Here is a 22,132-nt window from a genome sequence, read left to right as displayed (position 1 = left end):
TTAAACAAAGCAACAGATGCCAAGAAACACTGTGCTCTTACAAGCAAAGTACATTCTCTTCCAACATTTTTTCCTTCACTGTGACATTTTATAGGTACTCCTACATTTCTCTATTCCTAGAAGTATTCATTTCTGACCTACCTTCCAATGTTCCTGCAAGAATCCTCACTTAAATATAATTCACGTATATGAGTCAAAGTCATTAAAGCTTCAGCTTTCATTCTGCCACATGACTGCAATAAATACAGTATTCTTCTGTAAGGAGACATTTTTATACCATATCTTGTATCTTTTGACAAGTCTGCTGAGGTTTACAATAAGGTCACAATAAATTTGAGAAATTACAGTGAATCCCCACCAAGATTTGTAAGATCCTCAGACTCTCACGGAAATGTCTTCAAAGACAGGAAACAACAAGCTTGAACCCAAATTAAAACAGATATTCTTGATAGGCCCAAAGCCTTTTCTGCAGGAGTGTTAGAAGTCAGGAACACCGGGTCCTACAACCTGAGTTTTGCCAAAATTAACATTTACAAAGCTCAAGATCCATGTAAATGTGTCCAGAGAGCTGTGTAAAAAAATTCAGTGATACTGGTAGCATAGTGTTCTGGTTTGGCCTAAAACAGAACCAATTTTCCTTTCAGTGATTTTTACTTTCAGCTAAGTCTCTTCTAAACAACTGCACTTTCTGAAACTAACTGCATGTTTTGCAGACAGTGTCTGCTTCCAGGACTGATAACGCTCGAAGTTTGTAGTTATCACTGAGGCACCAGTAAGGATGTTATGCAGAAAGGCTCTTGCTGTACTTACTCTCAGAGAAACCAAGATCACTGCTAAATTCCTCACTGCTTACGAGTGTAGAGCCGGAGAAGGGTCGCACCTCCAGGGAGGAGCAGACAGGACAGGTGACCCAAAATTGACCAACGAAGGTATTCCGTCCCATACACGTCATTCTCAGTACAAAGCGGGGGGATCACGAGGGTCTCACTCCTTCCCCTTCTGGTATGGCCGGTGTCCAAACAGGACTCTGTCCGTTTTCCTGCTGCCCCCGATCCCGATCCGTGCATCCCTGAATCCAGCTCCCGTTCGTTGCTGGGCCCAGCCTGGGCCTTCCCGGAACCTGCCCTGCAGTGCCGGTGGTGACGTGACCGAGATCGGGGGAGCTCGGTCTTGGGTTTGTATATATTTGTATATATTTAATTATTTCTATTATTATTATTATACTAATTTTCATTATTATAGTTAATTAAAACTGTTTTAACTTTACAACCCATAAGTCTCTCTCCCTTTCCTCTTTTCCTTCCCCTTCTGGTGGGGGGAGGAGGGTTAATAGAGAGCATCTGCCACCTGTTTAATAGCTGGCCCAGCCTTTAACTGTGACACATAGATAAGGAAACTCTACTGAAAATACATGAATTTATGATGTTTCTTTAATTCAAAAAGATAATTTCACAAAGTAATCAGGGCTTATAGAATTCAAATGGTCATGAATAGTGCTAAACCCCGAAGTTCTTATTAGGTGACAAACAAAGGAATTTCTGAGCAAAAGGGCAGAGTTTCTTATAATACTTCCACTACCAACATTCAGGAAAACTGTATTCAGAATTGAAAAAGTCTCAAAGACAGAAACTTTAATAAGATTAAGGTCTAGTGAAAGCTTTCCAATGAAATACAAATTGGTGTCACTTCAGAAATTTACTCTGTTCTATGTTTTGTATGATATAAAGTCTCCTTGTATGCCTGCCATGAACCAAGCACATCAGAAAGTACATGACAGTCTGTTGCTCATCAGTTTGTGATTGTCAGTTTGTGCTATTATAAAATCCAGAAATATTCCCAAGCTCATGGGTGCTCTAGCTTCTGCTTTGAGGGAAGTTCTGTCCTTCAGATGTGTGATCTGCAGATAACACAGAAGTGTCTACTACACAACCTGCCAATGAACGTGAGGGCTGCGGAGGACTGCAGTACTCTAAACATACTTCCAACAGTTGCGAAGGAGCAGGATAAGCATCCATCTGTGTAAGCCACTATCTACATCATGCTCTATAACTGGATGATGAGTTGGGCCTAGAAAGCTAACTGAAATCTCAACACTTTATTCATAAAAGTAAGAAGTATATAAGAAAAATGTTCCTGTAAGCTCATGCAAAATGGTATTTTACATTAGATCTTAATGGGAGGGTTGCTGACTCCATTGGGCAGGGCATGGTTCTTCAACAGATCTTTTCCTCTACTTCTGTATTGAAGGCATGCAAACAATTGCTGAACAACCCTTAACAATGAGAAGACCTCCAAACCAGATATTTGTGTTATGGCCCTGACCTGCAAACACCCTGAAATTTATGTAGAAGTAACGCATAGGAGCTGATGCCAGAGAGCAAGTTCTTTGTTTCAAATGGTTCAAATGATGGTGGAAGCTTTGCACAATTTCACTTTGAAAAAGAAAGTGCTTAGCATGTATGATAATCTGGAGGCTCCAGTTCTCTCCTTTCAACTCAGCTTGTTAATTGTTGTTATATTTTATACAGTTGTTAATTTCCAAACAAATTCTCATTTGCAACTTTAATCACAGAATGGTAAGGATTGGAAGGGACCTCTGGAGATTGTCTAGTCCAACCCCCTGCTAAAGCAGGTTCACCTACAGCATGTTGCACAGGGTTGCATCCAGTCTGGTTTTGAGTATCTCCAGAGAAGGAGACTCCACAACCTCTCTGGGCAGCCTGTTCCAGTGCTCTGTCACCCTCAAAGTAAAGAAGATTTTCCTCATATGCAGATGGAACTTCCCATGTTTCAGTTTGTGCCCCTTGCCCCTTGTCCTGTCACTGGGCACCACTGAGAAGAGCCTGGCCCCATCCTCTTGACACCCACCCCTAAGGTATTTTAAAATATTGATAAGATCCCCCCTCAGTCTTCTCTTCTCCAGGCTAAACAGACCCAGCTCCTTCAGCCTCTCCTCATAAGAGAGATGCTCCAGTTCTCTTATCATCTGTGTAGCCCTTCACTGGAATCTCTCCAGTAGTTCCTTGTCTTTCTTGAACTGGGGGGCCCAGAACTGGACACAGTACTCCAGGTGTGGCCTCACCAGGGCAGTGTAGAGGGGACGATATCCTCACTCGACCTGCTGGCCACTCTCTTCCTAATGCATCCCAGGATACCACTGGCCTTTTTGGCCACAAGGGCACATTGCTGGCTCATGGTGAACTTGTTAGCCACCAGAACTCCCAGGTCCTTCTCTGCAGAGCTGCTTTCCAGCAGGTCAACTCCCAGCCTATACTGGTGCATAGGGTTATTCCTGCCTAGGTGCAGGACCCTACACTTGCCTTTGTTGAACTTCATTAGGTTCCTCTCTGCTGAACTCTCCAGCCTGCCCAGGTCTCGCTAATGGCAGCACAGCCTTCTGGTGTACCAGCCACTGCTCCCAGTTTTGTGTCATCAGCAAACTTGCTGAGGGTACACTCTGCCCCTTCATCCGGGTCATTGATGAATAAGTTGAACAAGACTGGTCCCAGTACTGACCCCTGGGGAACACTGCTAGCTACAGGCCTCCAACCAGACTCAGCACCGCTGATCACAACCCTCTGAACTCTGCCATGCATCCAGCTGTCAATCCAACTCACTGTCCAAATCTTCTGTTGCTGTGCTAAAATATTCTGGTTTTTTTTTCAAGGCACAAAAACAGTGTTTAATGAAGTTTTGATTCCCATTTTTCTTAAACCCTGGCAAAGCCATACCTGAATTAATCCAGGTTTCTAACATAATTTTTCATCTTTGGTGTCTTTTAACTCCTTTAAAATATAGTTTCCCCAAAGCTTACTTATCACTCCTTTTCTTCGCATTTCAGCCTGTTCCTTTGCACATGTCCTATTTTCCTTCTCTTAGATTTTCAAATATCAGGTCTAATTCAATGCCTTCTGAGTCCCAAGAGATGCTGATGCCTGTCAGCAGTAGCACAGACAAGGGACCCTATACATAGTAATTTTTATACCTAAAGTTCTTATATGGGGCATCCAGAGTATGTAGAGTGAACACCCCAGCATAATGAATGATGAAAGACCTGAAAGGAATAAAGTCAGTTGGCTGAGTGGCAGAATAGAAAGCATTACTGGACAGCTTGTAAGGGATGTTGTGGACAGGGGACACAGACATGGGTCACAGGTTTACAAGTTCACAAGTTGTTCCCAAATTTGTCTTAGCAGCTGGTGCTTAGAAACATATGCAGATTTTCTTTCCCATGTAGCAATATTTCAAGCAAAGGTTGATTATGAAGGTATCACAGTAGTCCATGATAAACTTAACCACTGCACTGGAAGACTGTGGGGAGACTAAACTTGGGAGTAAATACAGAGTCTTTTCTAGGAACTCATAATGATATTAGTGTACAGAGTAAACTAGATGTAGATTAAAAAAAATTTGAGGAGTAAGTCCTTTTTCTTTTTTTCTCAGTAATGGGTATTCTCATAGTGGATGAATCCAAATTCTTTGGTACAAGCACAAATGACATTTAAGTAACATACATGGAAGCTGAATGCTTTGTGTATTTGTTTCAGTGATACAACATGAAGCAGCACGCAGGACTGCAGCTTTCTAATTGGTCGGATAGCCCATTCCATGCTGATTTTTCATTAGAAAAAAATCTCTCAGGAGGTTTCCTTAGGTTTTAATAATACATGCCTCAAATTCAGGTCAGTAAAACTTCAGTGAAGTTGAGGGAATTGCCTCAAGTATGAAACTGGCTTGCTATTTTGCTATTAAGACTCATGGAGTTTCCCTGCCCCTGAAGTAGAACGGCAGGGTACAGGGTGACATGGCCAAATGAAATTAATTTAGAGGTGCTTATATACAGGCAGTGCAGAACACCCTTTGTGGTACAATTACTGCTTTCAAACAATAAAAAAATCCCTACAACTACTAAAGACCTCTTTTTGGAAACCTGAGAGGAAATGGACAAACAGGAGTGTGACCCAGTGTTCCAACAGTGAGTATAATAAAACCATACTCAAAATGATTTATTCAATGCTAATAAATACCTTCAGATATTCCCCATCCAATGACTATTTCAGTGCAGTTTTTGTGCAAGCAGAAATGTAATCCAGAGCTGCACACTAAAAGCCATTGCAAATGTATGCAGACGTCAGCACTGGGGAAAAGTAAACCATACAAAACTAAAAACATAAATAGAAAGCCTCCACTATGAAAAGAATATCTTAAAATTGCTACTAAATGTAAGCAAAGAATGTTTGGGAAGGTAGTAACAAAGCCATTAGAGAAGCTGTTTGCCTATCCGAGCCTGACAGTTAGTAGAGGCTCAAGATCAGCGTGAGAAATGAGATTTTAAAATAAACATACCCTGAAATTTAGAAAAGGATGAGATTATCTTTGCAAATGAATCATGCCCACAGATCTGAAAGGAGTTTACAGCATATAACAGAGCTTGCAGTGTAAAGAGGAGAAACTATATGGAAGGCAGAAAAGGATGAAAATGAGAAAAGCATTTCATTGGGGATTATTTCCTTATACAGCTTTGTGCAGTTGATATACGGCTTTGGTTGTGTGATGTAACAAAGAGGAACAAAATGAACAGAATGAAACAGAGAGCTTGCAAGAGAAAAAACATGTCTAGAGGGATAGGCAAAACTCTAGAAAAGGCTCTGAAGAAGGATATACAAGATGAACAGCAGATATATGGAAAGACTAGTACACAAATGCAGAAGAAAAAGAAAAACAGAACCACAAGCGTTTCTTCTTTTAGCTCAACTGGCACACCAGTTTGCCATGTCTTGCATTGAATGACATTGTCAGCCCCTCAGAGAAGGGACTGCTTCTTACAGGGTGTTAGAAAGTGTGGCACAATGGAGCCCTTATTCTGCATGCAGCTTTGGGGCATTACACTAATAAGATGACCTTCTTTTTTAACATGAGTTTCTGAGTTCTGAGAACAATTTGGCAGTGATTATGACTGACAATGCACCGTTGGTTTGATGTCTTTTGTCTCAGTGCTCCATGGCTGTGTAACTGGATGCGTAACTGTAATGGATAACCAGATGCATAACCGTAATCTAAACTCTAAACCCTTTTTAATCTAAAAAAATCTTAAAGCACTTGACTTACCTATGAGAGCAGAGCTCCCTGGACTGATGGTCATTTTTGTTCCTGAAGGAGAGGTCAGCACTGAACGCGTGCTGGCCCCAGCACTGGAAAGCACTGCTGTTAAGTCTTCTAGGTGAGGAAGAGGTCGTGGAGGCTCTGGTAACAGATTGGGAGACTGAAGTGATGAGCAACACTATAGCAGGAAACATCTCAGGGACATCAAAAAAATCACCAGCAGCTATTGCTGCATTATTTGCTGTGCTGAGATATTACCATTTCAGAGGGGCAAGCTAAGCAACTCTGGGCAACTACTAAAGGTGTACTTTGCCTCATGTTAGGTAAGGCACTAGAGAAATTATTAAAAGAACGTCTGGACCAGTATGACCACAAAATAAAAGAAATTCTGTCTGAAGGCTACCGTGGCATTATGGTTGGCCCTCTTCATATGTGATGAAGGTACACAGTATCAGGAGACAAAGCAGGTTGGATGAAAGAGCAAATTTATATAGCATAGAAGCTGAATCAAAGGTCCACGGCAGACAGTGGAAAACATTTTAACGTTTGCTACAACCTAGATCAAGCCCTGATTAAATATGGTTATAACTCTGCAAAATCCTGTGATATACTTAGGTAGAGCTCCAAAGGACTAATAGTTCAGAGCTCAAGATGATCAGTCTATGCTGAGAACTACAGGATTTAGTTCTTTCTAACCATAATGCTATTTTAAAAATCAATTGTGTTTCCTATCATTCCCAATTCTTTTTGTCATGGAGGTAGTGAGATACTTCATTTAAGTGAATGGTGGCTTCATCTGCTTTCAATGAGATCACAGCATACACTACGCAAGCTTTCCATTGCTGGTCACATTCAGCACCAGAAGTACAAGTCATGGATGCTTGAACTGTTTCTTTCTATCAAGGAACTAAAAAGGTCATTTGCCTACAAACATAAGCACCTTGCATAACTCACAGTAACTTTCCATCTTTAAAAAAGGAGCCATTTTTAAAGATCAGAAAAGGACTTAAAGATCATGTGGGAGATTTTATTTATAGGCTGAAATCCAGCTCTTTTTTTTTCCCCCAGATTTTTTTAGACTGAGTTTCTAGAGCCAGTCCGGATTCACAGGGAAATTATGTGAACATTCAGAAAGCAGTTTTAGTGTTGTCTGTGAAACTGAGAAATTACACTTTAAAACCTCCTCTGGAAGCTGCATCATCCATGGGACCCATGCTCACTCTTATCATGAAAGGTGAGAGCTGTAACCGATACTTTAATGGTGTTGCACAAATAACAGGGTCTAGGTTTCAAAATTTGACACTTCACTATCAAATGCACAGAAGCACTTACAAAGTCTGGCTGGCTCATTCATCTGCCAGGCATGGAGAAATGACAGAAGATGAGTTACTGGGAAAGGAAACCCCTTTCCCACACATCCAATTACCAGCAGGTAACACTTCCATCCATACTTCACAGCTGACATACATTGTCTTTTCAAATCACCCATCTGGGCTTTCTGTCTGTTGTTTAGAAATGCATGAAAAAGTAAACTTTGCCCTTCACTGAACTTGGGACGTGCTTTTTAAAAGCACACTGGGTTTATGCACCTGTTAGCTGTGAAACGGGTCAGTATCACACAGCCATGTATGGAAAGGCTGCTCAGCAGAGGCAGAGCACTTCACGGGGAAAAAGTGGCATCATTCTCATTTCAAGACAGACACTTTAAGAAATGGTTAATAAATGCTCTTCTTAGCTAGTAAGTCTGAAAGAGTGAAACTAAATATCCCAGGACTGGGAGGTGCAGTTCCTGTGCTTAGACATTTTCTCCTTACCCATCTTCCTTTTACCACCACCTTGTTTCAGGTGATGCTGCCCAGAGAACAAATGCAGACTGATTCTTTTCTTAGAACAGGGCTGCCTGTATGCCATTCCCTCTTTCCACATCCTTTGATTAGTTCTGCAAGGTAGATGTGCCAGCAGCCACGTTACTTTTGCGGCACGTGCAAAGTACCCTGGACTTACCAAGAACCAACAGCTGGGAGCTTTCAGTTACCTCCCCACGAAGATTGGCTGCCTTGCAGGAGTACAACCCCTGATCTGACAGAGAAACATTTGCAATTAGCAGCAACCCATCATGCAGGTGGTGAGCAGAGGATAGCTTGACCTTGTTCTTAAACCAAGTAACTTCTGCTTCAGGAACACCTGGAAAAACATTGACAAAACATAACACAAGTAAGATCTAGTAGTTGCTAAATAGTGTTATGGTTGCTACAGACAAAGTTAAGATAGAATAATTAAAACAAGGTTTTAACATGACTTCCAAGAGACATTTTTTTGCAGTTCAGATGTGTTTAGTCAACTCTTTCACATTGTCTGCCTTTATGTTTCTTAGATCCCTCTGAGACAGAGCGGAAGAGTTAAAACCAAATTGAAGTCTTCCCTTTTAGTGTCCCAGAATTACACAAGTGAACTCTGAACTCATCACTTATAAATGCAAGCCTCTGTTTGATCAGAACAAAGGTTAATCTAGCCTAGTATCCTGCTCTAGAAGAAGCCATAAACTGGTGCTTCTCTCAGCCTCCCACTAGTTTCAGCTCAGGAACTTTCTGAGTCAGAAGTAGTTTCTGTTCAGTTAGGAGCCCTCCATGGACTTCTATTAATTAATCCAATCTTCCTTTTTGAAATTATGCAAACAATTAGCATTTACACCTTCAGAAAAGCAGTTTCACTGGTCTCACCAGGAGTCTTCCAACAACACATTGTTACAGATTCATAACCCACTATAGGAAGAATTGCCTCCTTTTCCATGCTTGAATCTAAGGTCCATCCATCTCTGTTGGGTACCCTCTTGTAGGAATGGGTTCTGATGTGTATCTGGCAAGACCTCTGGTCTTACAGTAGATAGTATCTCCTTGGCATAGGGATTTCTAGCTTGATTTAAATGCATACCAGATCAGGTAATTTAGTGTCACTCACTACTATACAATTGGTTTATGTGAAATGGTACTGAAAATCTCAATAGATGGGATAGATCTATGGAGCTGTGCCTGGCAGGAAATTATACTGTGTGGACCCATGGCTGTAAGGAGTAGCAGCACATCACTAATCCTGGTAACTGCTAGTGCACATGCTCTCCCATTTGCTGTACCCTCTGTATGTGGGAGGTAGTTAATCTCTTTCACATGAACATGCAGTTTCCGTGTGTTGACTGCAAATTAAGGGCATGCGTACAGGCAGTTATTCTTAAGTATCTCCTGCTCACCTAAATCCTTCCCTGCTTTATGTCACAGCAACATGTTCCTCTGCCCATTGCCACCATCTTTCTGGTTGTACCTCCATGTCAAAAACCAAAACCCATTCTGTTTGTCAGTTCTGTGGCCCTGGCATCAGAAATACCTCACTCGGGCCGTGCTTACTGAGCATGACCACTCATTTGTCTGTATTCGTAGTGACTGCCTGATTGCAGGTGCCTCGCTAAGCATATGCAGATGGAAGTGGGAAAGGGAGATTTCTCTATTCTTCCACATCAAAGAATTGTGGCCTTTTTTCCACCTCTCCCAGAGTCACCTGGTGACTTTTCTAAGACACCTGGACTGAGTATGTCTGAGATTGACAGCCAGGAAGGAAAGCTGAAGCTGTGCAAGGGCAGAGGGTCTCATCCACATTCACAAAGTAGCAGGAAGCAGGCTGTAAAAGACTGCAGGGTTTTTCTCACCTTTGTCTGAGGGTAAATAGCATATGCTAATCTGGACCCTTCATGGCATACCAAAGAACTAATCATTCTTGTCTAGGATGCTGTTTTCCAAAGGCTTACCCTTGTTTGTGTTGCTACAACTCAGCTTTTTTAAAAGGATGGGCTGTTGGCCTGTTTCTGACCCCCTGTTGGGATAGGACCAGTACACAGCTCTCCATGTGGTTGCTACTCTTTGACCTCTATGTGGCATGTGTGGGCTGACCACCACTTAAAACCTCATTCTGATTTTTTCCAGAGCATCCAGGCAGAGTCCTCAGGGGAGTTCAGACAACCAGTGCATACCAAACAACCCCAGCCCTTGAGTTTATTCAGGTCCTGTGTGTTTATTGTGTTTTCATTGCAGGGAAAGGAAGTCTGAGAGTGGAGCTCTGCAGAGCAAAGGAGAGAAAATGGAGACTCTTCCAGTTCTACAGTCCCTGAGATGGAAAAAGACTCACATCCCAGCACTTGTCCTCCCAATGCCACCCTAGTGAAGGGATGATCCGCTCTCTCTTGCAGCATAAGCTGCTTAGAGTGCACAGGTTTTCACATTATGGCTGTTGCTGAACGTAGGCATGGAAGTATCAAAAAATGTACCTCAGAAATAAGCAATCACAGGATTATAAAATTATAAAGTTTTCTCCAATTCCGATCAAGGCTTGTCTTCTCTCCTTGTTTTGAAGACTAAAATTGGGTAGAGCTTTCAAGTTTTTCTTGAAAATAAAGGAAGATAAGTGCAAATATTGGGAGAAGAGGAAGGGATGAGGAGTGCTGAGAAGGGTAAAGAAGAAGGGAAAGAGACAATAAGGATTTCATATGACCACAGTCCTCAAGAGCAGGGACTCAAATAAAATAAATAAATAAATAGAGACAGACAAACTAATTTGCTTCTTGTAGACAGCTGCTCAGGTAGTCTTAGTCCAGAAAGTCAGATTCCCCTCGTATATACACTTCACTAGCACAAGCAGCAACAAGGGGTTAAAAGTAAGACCCCTTACTGTTGAGGTATTACTGTTGAGTCTAGGAAAGGTGCGCTGTACCTACAAAAACAGCTCTACAAAAACTTTTTTATGACTGCTACTCTACAAAGTGTGTTCTTCCTCTATCTTTAATGTGAAGTTTCCACACTAACAGGAGATTATTTGAAACTAACCTGTACAGCTGTTCCTACAGTTTGGTTTAGGAGAGATAAGCAGTATATGTCGGTGAGCGGCAGCTTCATTTTCTTTTCTACTTCCACCTGTAGCGACACATACAAACCTCAAGACAAGAATGGGAGGCAGCCAGCACAGGGATGAGCAAAGAGAGCATTGCGCAGCATTGCCACAAGGGGTAGCAAGAGCATTTAAATCAGTTTTGTTGGGGAACGGTGAATGACAGAGGACAGAGGGCTGAGTGTGTTTGACTTGCAGAGACAATCACAGAGACTGAAAGTCTGAGAGGTGCCAGCTGGAAACAAAACTCACTTTGCTGGGCAGGTAAGACTTCAGGTACTGAATAGTTACCCAAGTCTATTCTTCTTCAGCTTTCCCACCCATCAGTGTGCATGTATCCAACACAAAAAGGCTACCTGGGATATGTAGCAAGCAGAATTGTGCAGGCCAATCACACTAATTTTGCTAAATCAGGAGCTTTTGGGGAAAGGAAGCATAGCAATACAAGGATCTAGCAGTGGTGACTTGTTTCCAGTGCCACAATATTCTTGAAATTCTGACGTGAATATTTCAATATTCTTGAAATATTGTGACGTGACTTGCACGTCAGAATCTGGTTTAGCTGATGAACAAATATGGGTCATAAAGCAAGGTACGAACTAGAAAAATACAACCTCCAGCATACAGATGAAATACAATGGAAAGGAATGTTTAGGAGAGTCAAAAAAGCTGCAAGCTGAACTATCAGAGAGAGAAGGATAAACAGGGCAGGATGGTAATATACAGTAAGTCACTTTTCCAAACCTGTTCTGACTCAACAGTGACTGATGGCACATGACACTTTGCAGTCAGGTGCCTCTGTTAGAAGTCTTATGGTCTGAAGGATGCCATGGAGAAATGCCCAAAGAACTAGATTTTTAAAATTGGTTCTTCCTTTCATGTCCAACTGTATTTTCAATAACAGCTTGGGCCAGATTGATTGAGGCTTCTGGTATTCGAATTTGTATCTGCACAATTTAAGTGCTTTAGTCAACAGAAAGCTTCCTAGTGATACTAATGGGATCCCAATAGCTCCCACATTCCATTTCGAAGTGAAATTGCCCACAGCAATAAAATTGCCTGCACCAGAAATGCCGCTGGCTTTCTGAAGCTATGAGAAAATCCTCCAGCTGGAAGTCACAGGCATCTGCAAGACTCCTGAGTGACTTTTGGGTGGGAGTTCCCTTAGGATTAGTTTTGGAGAAGTCTGGGATTGACAACAATCACCTAACTACATTTAAAAAATATCCTTTCACCTCTATACACAAAGTGGTGAAGTTATGTCAAGTGAAATAAGGCTGATTTTCAAGCTTGAACAAAACCACACCACCACCTTTGTGGTATAAACAAAATAGAGTTTCATCCTGACATAATTCATATCAGGGGCCAATTAAACTCTAATGCATCTAGGATGATTTTGTTTTCCCTTGTCATACAGGTAATATCTATAGATTTCAGCTCAGAACATGGATTTTGACAGTGCTTATGCCTTTCATAAGAAGTTAAAGAGTAATATAAAATTACTCCCTAGGCTCTGGTAATGTTCTTTTTCATTATCTCTTGCTTTTAAGAAAACTTCTCCAGGCTTATCAACACCTGTCAGCAGCAAGTGTATATTTCTGTCCCTTGACACCAAGAGCAGCTTTAGAAAATGTCATGAGTGATCCTCATACTTCATATTTCTCTCATAAATATTTATTCTGGTGTCCTGCTGACTCTCAGTAAAGATGTGTCCTTATATGAGCCAAGACACCAAGATCCAATACATGCATGGTCCTATACTACAGACTATACAGCACAGTGATAACAACACAGTTTGTAACAATGAGATTAACAGGCATCAAATTCTGATCCAGAACAACTCACAATTGCTGTGCTGGCTCAGGGCATCCTGAAATGACTAAAGGAAAAGTACTAGACGTAAAAAGACTGTAGCTTTACAAAACTGTGTGAAGAGTTTTTTAATCTAGGTAAGTCTCCACAAAATTTCTGGATATGTTAGTTTATTTTCTAACTGTATTCACTTAATTCTCACACTCTAATTTCTCTTTTATTATCAGCTGCTACTGCATTAACTGTTGCACATTAACTTCATATGATTTCATGGCCATTTCATTATGAATGCCTTCTGGGGAACTTTGCCAAACTACATAGCTGTAAAGTTTATCTACTCTGAAGAAGTCACTAGGATACGACACGTTTGCTAACTGATGCAATAGCGCATGTTACTCTTCTTAGAATTGATCGTTCTAAGTAGAATGATCAAAAATGTATTAAAAGGTTGGATAATCACAACCCTGATTCTAAAAGAAAAAATTTATGCTTATATTAGAAGGATTTTTTTTGTCATGTTCTTTAACAGGTTTTATGAGATGGTATATTTTCCAGGCATAGGTGAGACAGCTGGTAGAAATCACTCTGTTCCTGGATCTCTTCCCATATGGAGCTTTGTTTTAATTGCTATTGAATTATTAACACTATTTGTATGAAAATAGGATTCTAGTGCCTATAAAATATTTCTGCCCTCATTACTCACGCTCTACTCCCTGTGTAACACCACAGCTTGTGGTTTATGACTTTATCGTAATTTCAACTGTGTTAATCTCTGGTGTCAAACATAGCTGACATTTTCTGCAGAGCCAGTAGCAGGAGATAAACACCCATGAAGAAAATTATGATTTAAGCAAATTTCTTCTGTATCACATAAGAATTCAATATACAGTAATGCTACTAGATAGCAAAAAGCACCCTTCTGGGAGAGAAGACAGTGATTCTGCTGTGACACTGCTAAAATTTTCCACTGTGGATGAGCATTGTCATAGTAGGTAGGCTTCATAAAATTGCTAGAGATTATTTTCCTCTCACAAAAGGCATTAATTCCATGCCCCTGACCATGCTGTGTTCCACTCCTGTAGTTTTCTGATGCCATAAGAATTGTGGCAACTTTGCTCAGCCGCGTCCTGTTCTTTTCATGATGTCTTTATTCTGAAGGGAAATGGCTGCACTTCTTAAATCAGCAATCACTTTCTACATCTGTGGGGCCTCCCCATCTGCAGCTGAGAGAATCCAGAGAGAGAAATCCAAAATAATTTATGTTCATATAATACTTAGTCTCTTTCACACACTGTCAGTGCAGGTGGCCATGCAGAGGCCTGGGGAAAAAGAGTACAGCTTTCATCTCCTTCTTCCTTGAAAGACACTGGACATCAGTTTGATTGCAAGGGAGTGTCTAGTGTCTGTGTTGAATGGGCAACAGAATTACTGAATTTACTCCTTCATGAACCAGTAGGAAAAATGAAACTGTATTTTTCTTTCATTAATCCCACTAAGAGTAATTAATAAATTGGGATCCCAGCCTAGTGTTTGCACAGCTAACGTGTGTGCTTTGCTAAAGGACAGATGACCAAATAGTGAAACTTGAGCCAAATACTCTTTTTACTTTGGAATTTGCATAGGGGTGAGGTTGGCAGCACTTGAAGAAGGAAAACTGACAACCACTAAGTGCTTGATGTGAGCAGGAAGTGTCAAAAAAGCAGGACATTTGTATATTTGCAGTGCAGATGTTTATTCAGAGTCATCTGAAGTAGCTGCTAGGGACAAGAAGCTAAAGCAAGGGTCTAAGGGACTTCAAACAAGTCTCCACTGCAGATATTTGTGTGTAACACTGAGTGTGGCTCACTTTGTGTTTTATAAGCTGCTTCTTTCCCCTCCCATTCCCCCTCACACTATGCACGAAAGTGTAATGAATCAAAGGTCTGGCCCTGGGTCCTTAGAGATTTCTCAGCTCTCTCTCTTCTCCCACCCCTCCTCCCCATACCAACACCATTCCCACCAACAGCTGTAGGACTGCAACACGCAGATAAGGTCAACCTTTTTTGGTGACCATTGGTAAGAGGCAAACTGCTGTTGTAAGACTGAGGGACATTCAGTCGCTGTCCGGAAAACAGTTTCAGAGAGAACCCTGTAGAAGTCCTGAAGTCCCTGAACCCAGAGTAGAAGTCCTCTGAACTCCTGCAGTACCAAGATGAAAAGTGAAAAATCAGAGAAAGAGTGTGCTAACATGCCCTTAAAAATGGAGTTTGGCAGGAAAAGAAGGAACTAACCAGAGTGGTCTTTGAAAACCCCATCAATGAGGAAATGAGTCAGTCCATGCTTGTATGTTCTCACCAAACATCCCCAACAGGTAGGAATGTGTATCAGTTTTGTTATATCCACATCATACTGTGCATGTCTAACAAAAATGCCTGTCATATTGCCCCACACCAATTTTCTTATGTCACTACACTTTTCTTGTTGGTATTAATAAAAGGAGGACAATTTCTATGCTAAGAATTAATGGAACCAATGAAGTTTGCCCGAGTCTTAGGAAAACCTTGCAGTTTCACCCAGATGCACCCAGAGACACCAATTCAGCAAAGAGCCACACAGAAATTTGTAGTGGAAGGCACCTGCATGGGAGACCAAGTAATTTCTCACCTGCGACCTGGCAGCTTATTGTAACATTTGCTCTCTGGATTGTTTTCACTGTGCTTCCAATATCAACAATGACAGCAGGTGATTCAGTGTTGATCACAGTAGCTCTTGATGCCTTTATCAGCGGCTTTCCTGTGTAAAAGAAACACCATAGTTTATCAGACCAAGGACACTGGACTCACATGGGACAGATGGCCGAGACACTCTGTGTGAAAGTACCTACGCAGGACAGGTGGATAAAGGGAAAATGCTGGAGTGTGAGGCCACCTGCTCTTTAAAATATTACAGTGTCACCAAATTCCATGGGAAAAGCTGTCTTGGAAAAAGAAAAAGCATACTTAGAGCAGAGGCAGAATAGCATTAAAGCCATATGGACATACATGAGAACCAGCTGAATCAATAAACACCAGTACAACTGGAGCTGCAGCAAGATGTTTGCCTGGTACTGCAACCAAAATACCACCCTTTGCCAAAGACCAAACATAGGAAAAAGAAGCCTGAGTGATGGCTACGGGGACATTATTAGTGCAGGTTTAGAGCAACATGCAAGCTGTTTCTACACATCGATCATTTTTCTTTAACCTACACTGGAAACACTGGGATTGGGAAGACCAGGCCGTAACCAGAAAGTTTTCTCGTAATAGCTAGCATAAGAAGATGAGGGACATAAACAAGCTCCTTTCCGTTAGATAACTTCTTTTGTTTTATCTAAAGCCTGCAGTAACAGTGTTATGCATTAGCATTATTTATCTCTAACAAAGATAACTGCTTTGCCTGCAACAAACTTTTCAAATTGTTTTCAGTGTGCTTCCAACATAGGTGACAGTGAGCAAGCGTGTCATGGTGTTTCCTTGCTGTTGTGCCGGTCTATGGGGGATTAGCTATGGAGTTATCCACCATCAGGGGCTCGAGGAACCTTCTGCAACTCCTTTTGCAGATGCACTGCAAAGGCATGCCTACATGACTGGGATTGTTTAGCCTGGAGAAGAGGAGGCTCAGAGGTGACGTTATTGCAGTCTACAACTACTTGAAGGGAGGTTGTAGTGAAGTGGGAGTCGGCCTCTTCTCCCAGGCAACTAGTGATAGGACAAGAGGACACAGCCTCAAGCTTCGCCAGGGGAGGTTCAGGTTGGACACTAGGAAGAATTTCTTCTCAGAAAGGGTCATTAGACATTGGAATGTGCTGCCCAGGGAGGTGGTGGAGTCACCATCTCTGGATGTGTTTAAGAAAAGACTGGACATGGCACATAGTGCCATGGTCTAGTTGACATGGTGGTGCCAGGGCAACGGTTGGACTCGATGATCCCAGAGGTCTCTTCCAACCTGATTGATTCTGTGATTCTGTGACATAAACCAGTTTGGAGATACTCAGGCTTGGCTCTGAGAGAGTGGAGTGAAGCAGCAGAGCTGACAGTGCTGGGTAAAGGCAGCCCCGTGTCCCAGTCAAAATGCTCTGCAGGCACAATGTTGACAGGAGGGGCAGAACATGACAGCATTGCTTTAAATGGTATGTGACTTAGGTGTTTTTGACTCAGAGTTGTATTTTCAAACTCACCTTTATCTAAAGATCTATAAACACGTTTTTCCCCGTTTAAATAAATGGTCAGATACAAAACAGATGAAGGTATCATCATTTGCCTCCAGAAGCTGCAGTTTTAGGCTAATGTCTACCACTGGCTTCATTTGTGTGTTAAGATGGAGGTGACTAAGGAAGAAAAGATGGAGGTGAGAAAAAGAATTTGGTTTCATTGAGCTCTTGGAGAGTCCTGAAAATTTAATTCAGCCCTGACTATAATTTGCTCCATACAGCTATATTTCCAGGGCTTTTAAAAGATGCCTTTCATCTGGAATTCCTGTCGTAAAGGTTTGGGGTTTTTTTTGTTGTGTTTTTTAAAAATTTTTCTGTCAGTGCTTTTAATGCCTAAGAATAACAAAGTAAAATACTACATTTTATTGTTGAAATATCTCCAAAAGTTTTGATGCTTTGTGGCAAAGCCTAAAGAAAAGAAAGAAAAATTCTTCAGCTATCCATCAGCCTTTTATTTTCCTGATCAATTTCCACAATCTCATCAGATTAAAATCCTATTAGCTGTTCAACCCATAAATGAGTAGCAAACCATTGAGAAAAATGGAAGCATATTCCACTGTCTTTTTTTCCATGCATGTGTTAAACGAATCAGAAAATTCTTCAATGAAATAAGCTTTCAGCTCCACTCTTGATTGCTCTAAAGATGGTCTCAGCTTTCCAGTTTTTTTGGAGAAAGTACTTCCATTATGCCAAAAAGGTTATTGCTTTGTTCCAAAAACAGCTCAGTATCTCAGTATCTTATGGCCTCATTTTATAAGATGTTCATCTCTTTGCCATGTGAGATGGAAATGTATACCAGTTCCTAAGCAGAGTTCAGCTTGAGTCCAGGATGTATGAATGTTAATTAATCTAAAAAGATTAAACTACAGCCTTGATAATTATTTATGATAAAAATGCTAATAGGCTTCCTGTGCCACATGTACACCTAATGCTCAGTTTGTTTTTATATAGCTTCACACAAAATTGTCTCCACAAATTATGTTGTATAAAGACTATGGCTTTTAAACTCACTGGAGCAATATGGACAGAACAGCAGTTTTGACTGGTGATTTTTTTGACCTCAAGTTCAGCTTCTTGCTGGTGCAACACAAGAGGTTTACTGTGGAGTTGCTCCTTATAAAACACTATACTGTCTTAGCAGCAGCACCACTGCCCTGCTGCCCAGGATTCCACAAAGATATTCCTAATCTGCAGTAGTGTAAAAGGGATCAGTCTCTTCATTTTCGCCTACATGTAATATGTAGCTCTGATGCAGATCCTCCTTTTCCACCCTGGAGGATTCAGCTGTTCTCCTTCAAAGGGACAGACAAGGTCTCTTTCCAGTTGGTTTCCAGAGCTTCACTGCTGGCCATTGCTGCATTCTTAGATTTTCTTTATGCTCCTCTTACGTGAAATTTTCTCTGTGTTTGGGGTAAACAACTCAAGCTCGACAACAGCTATTCCTTCCGCTAATCACACATGGATACATTGGCAGCTGATGGTCACTGCCCACACATTGGAGGCCTCCAAATGCTTCCACATCCCGGAGCAGTGAAACAGAGAGGTCTGAAAAATCAGTAAGCTTTCCAGCATTCCTAATGTGTTTCCATTCACCTTTTTGATAAATAGGCTCCTCCTTCTCTAAGACCTCTCTGCCTCATCACAGTGCTTAGCTGTCTCTTCTGTCCCTTACTCAACAGCTCCTCATTCACATTTGCTGCTCGGTCCTTCTACTAGTCCTGACGTGGTTGTGAGCCTGCTGACATTGCCTGCCAACGAACCCTGAAGAAGCTGGATTCATGCACTACTTCCCATTTCCCTTGGCTTTTATTTGGGTGAGTTTTCTTTAGAAATGAAATCTAAACTAACAAAGGATATTTAGTCTGCTTTAGAACTCAACCGTTACTAGAGAAATATAAACATAGAAGTTATTTTTTTTGCGAACCTCTATTTGCCAGCAATTGAAACAGTGTCAGACATGCTCTTGCCACAATGGATCAAATATGATACAGGGCTTGATCCTGCAAGGGGCTAGCTCTTCAGCTCTGGTATTTTTCAGGCTTACCTATCTACATCTGAATAAGTCCTTTAATCACTCTGTTAGACTTGAAGAGATCAGCGATAGCTTTAAAATGAAGCATACAAATTGGGAGGCTCGGACTGGACTTCACTGCCCATATAGGCTGTGAATAACCAGGATGAGCACTGTCTTGAGAGCACATCAGATGCAGCAAGCGAGAAAAAGCATTGATCTCTTGCAGAAATCCACAAATCTCACGAACTGTCTGTGAAAGCTAGACTACGCCTCATGGTTTTCCGGAGTTCACACCCTGTGTTTCCACCAGTGTACCTTTGTTGCCCCACCTGGCCCACCCAGCATCCACATCCATCTGTTCCCCAACAAATGATTTCTGTCCAGAATCACACAAGTGGCAGGGACCATCCTGCAATCACAGAGAGTGAACTATTACCTGCTAGAGTGACAGCAATGGAGACAGAGTCAGATCCCAGGGCATTGGATGCATTGCAAGCATAGAAACCCACATCAGCTTCCACAGGTGCTAGAATCTGCAAGGAGTCATCAGGCTGAAGTAGCATCCTGAAGTAAAGCAGAAAGAAAGCTGTAATACCCTCTTAGTTTGTGTGAGCATGAATACATTTTCTGGGATTTTTTTCAGGCTAATTTTTTACAGTTCAGGCCTTTAGGTTATATTTAAAAATCTATTAAGAAATGTAAAGTCTTACGTTGAGACTGTGAGCTGTGATTACTTAAATTTTAGTCTCATTCCCAGTTCTTCTACTGCTGATAGGTGCATTAGAGAAAGATTGCTGAGTACTTAGGACATCTGCCCTTGGTTTGTGAAACCTCCTTTTCTGCTGTGTCACTTTCTGTATGATGTTGAATGAGTTGTCTAGCCTCCCTGCTTCCCAGTTCTGCAAAGTCGGAGTAGCAATAGTAAAGAAAAAGCCAAATTATTGCAAGGGAAAAAATCATGAAACCTGCTGAAGCTAGGCAGAAAGAAATGAAGTGAACCACAGGCTCAGTGTCAAAACCTGAAATAGGCTCCAAATTCTTTGATTGCTGGGCAGTTTGTACAAACCCAGCAGTCTCATTGCTCCCCTAATAGTCTGTGAAGACAGAGAGGAATACTCAGCTCCTCCTCGGGCTGAACCAACTGTTCCTTTCCTCTGCCAGTAAGAGAAGCCTGCTGTGGTCTCAGTGTATTGCCCATGGTTAAATGGGACCAGTACGGCCTTAGAGCTCTTATGAGTTGCTTCTTTTCACACAGTCTGGTTTTGCAGTGGTATAACTCTAGCAGGTCCTGACATACACATGTTTAAGCAAGAATTCAGTCCATGGGCTCTTGTCAATGCTTATATTCCCTTATTTTCAGCACAGTGTATTTCACAACTATTGTTTCTTTCTCTTATTTTTTTAGCTGAAACTGTTGATAAAACCAATGATAAATTACTTTTCTCATTAGCAAATTTCAGCAGCTGTTGTACGTAAACTCTTAGTTGAGGCTGTGATTGACAGTGACAAGGGTAAATGTGGGGAAGGGATACGCCTGTAAAACACACACAATAAAAATCTGCTCACAGATCCTGGAATTGATGAGTTTCTTTCCACTCCCACCCACGCAATGAAAACTGTTGTCTCATGGACCAAAAAGCAGCAGATACTTGATCTTGCACAACACTGTGGGTGGTAGATCTCTAAACCAAACCAGATTAGGGCCACCCATCAAAATCTATTATAGGAAAAAATCCAGAGTTAAAATTCCTTTTTGACTCTTTTTTGAGTAATAATAATTATTATTATTAATAAAAGGAAAGAGCTGCCTTTTGTCAACCAAGTTTTGCAAGTGCCTGGAAAAACACACATTTGTAAAACAAACATTAATCATTTTTAAATTGTATCTTTGCTTGCACAGCAAAAGAACCCCAGTGGTAGAAATAATTACCTCCCCACTTCTACGTTCAAGGGTCTTTGCTTTCTTACTACTTAGTCATAAACAGGGCAGACTTCTAGTTAGCCCCTGCTAACAGTGCCAGCAGCTAACAAATTTCTTTACTTACAAAACTAGTGTTAGCATGCATCAGTATCTCACATGTAAATTTTTTAGTTTAACACTGACTGGTTCAACCTCTACACGGAATTCATTAGAGCTTCAGAATATGTCCCAAATTATACTAGTGTATAACAGTTAAAAGGTGTGTGTATTCTGCTTGCATATATGCAAATATAGTATGTAGGCTGATCAGTCAGTCCTGCATCAAACTAACAAACACCTACAATGCCCTAAAAAAAAGTTTTTAGAAATGTTTCTGTCACCTTCAGGTTGAGGGAAGAGCTTGCTTAATATTGCATCTTGTAAAACACATGGGAACATAATTTGTTTGTTCTTAATCAAGTCTGCTGATGTAAATCTCTCTTTGTCAGTTTAAGTCACCTCAAGATCCAGTACAAATATTTTTAGAAATAGAAACAGGCCAGGTAGGTACCTGCCTTTAAAAAAAAAATTCCAATGCAGCTCCAATCTTCCTGTTTTTTCAGCCCAAGTTTTAATGTCCTTCTCTACAAACACAGCTAATGTCCTCTTATTTTCAATAATTCTTTCTGTTATTTGTGTGTCACAATTTGTCATAGCTGCTTTTCTTGAAAGCGGATCTTTTATTATCCCTCTTTGTATAGAATGATTCTGGCTGGATTCCCTATTTGCTCGTAGATTGCTGTTTTTGTTAGGTATTGAGTTGCTTGTCAGTGGTGAAAAAAATACCAGCTGTAACAATTCTTTCTGTCAGCAGCATGTCTTCATATGACTTAAAATAATACAGCTTAATGTTTAATCAGTCTCATCTCACTTGCTTCACACACAAAAAATATATTTTACAGGACCTATATCAATCATTAATCAGATGGCACCTCACAAACACCTAACTCTGTATCACCTACTGTTTACATTCTGCTTCATGTCCATTTATAAAACACATTTCTGTTTTAGAAAAGTTGAATTATCAAGTACCAATGGGTTCCCAGTGATGGAAATTACAGCATACTTGGAAGGCTTACTAAACAAC

General features: G+C 41.1%; 1 protein-coding gene across 1 annotated transcript in view; it reads right to left on the bottom strand.

Annotated features, from left to right (window-relative positions):
* The window catches only part of ADAMTSL1 (ADAMTS like 1), a 518,348-nt gene that overhangs the window by 22,021 nt on the left and 474,195 nt on the right, over positions 1-22,132 (bottom strand). The window contains 4 exon segments of the mRNA XM_068422922.1: positions 6,109-6,243; positions 8,107-8,286; positions 15,487-15,615; positions 19,522-19,649. Coding sequence (XP_068279023.1) covers positions 6,109-6,243; positions 8,107-8,286; positions 15,487-15,615; positions 19,522-19,649 — 572 coding nt within the window.

This window comes from Nyctibius grandis, chromosome Z, assembly GCF_013368605.1.
Source record: "Nyctibius grandis isolate bNycGra1 chromosome Z, bNycGra1.pri, whole genome shotgun sequence".
Classification (NCBI taxonomy): domain Eukaryota; kingdom Metazoa; phylum Chordata; class Aves; order Nyctibiiformes; family Nyctibiidae; genus Nyctibius; species Nyctibius grandis.
Note: the sequence above shows the minus strand (reverse complement) of the source record. Positions and strands in the feature narration are given on the sequence as shown.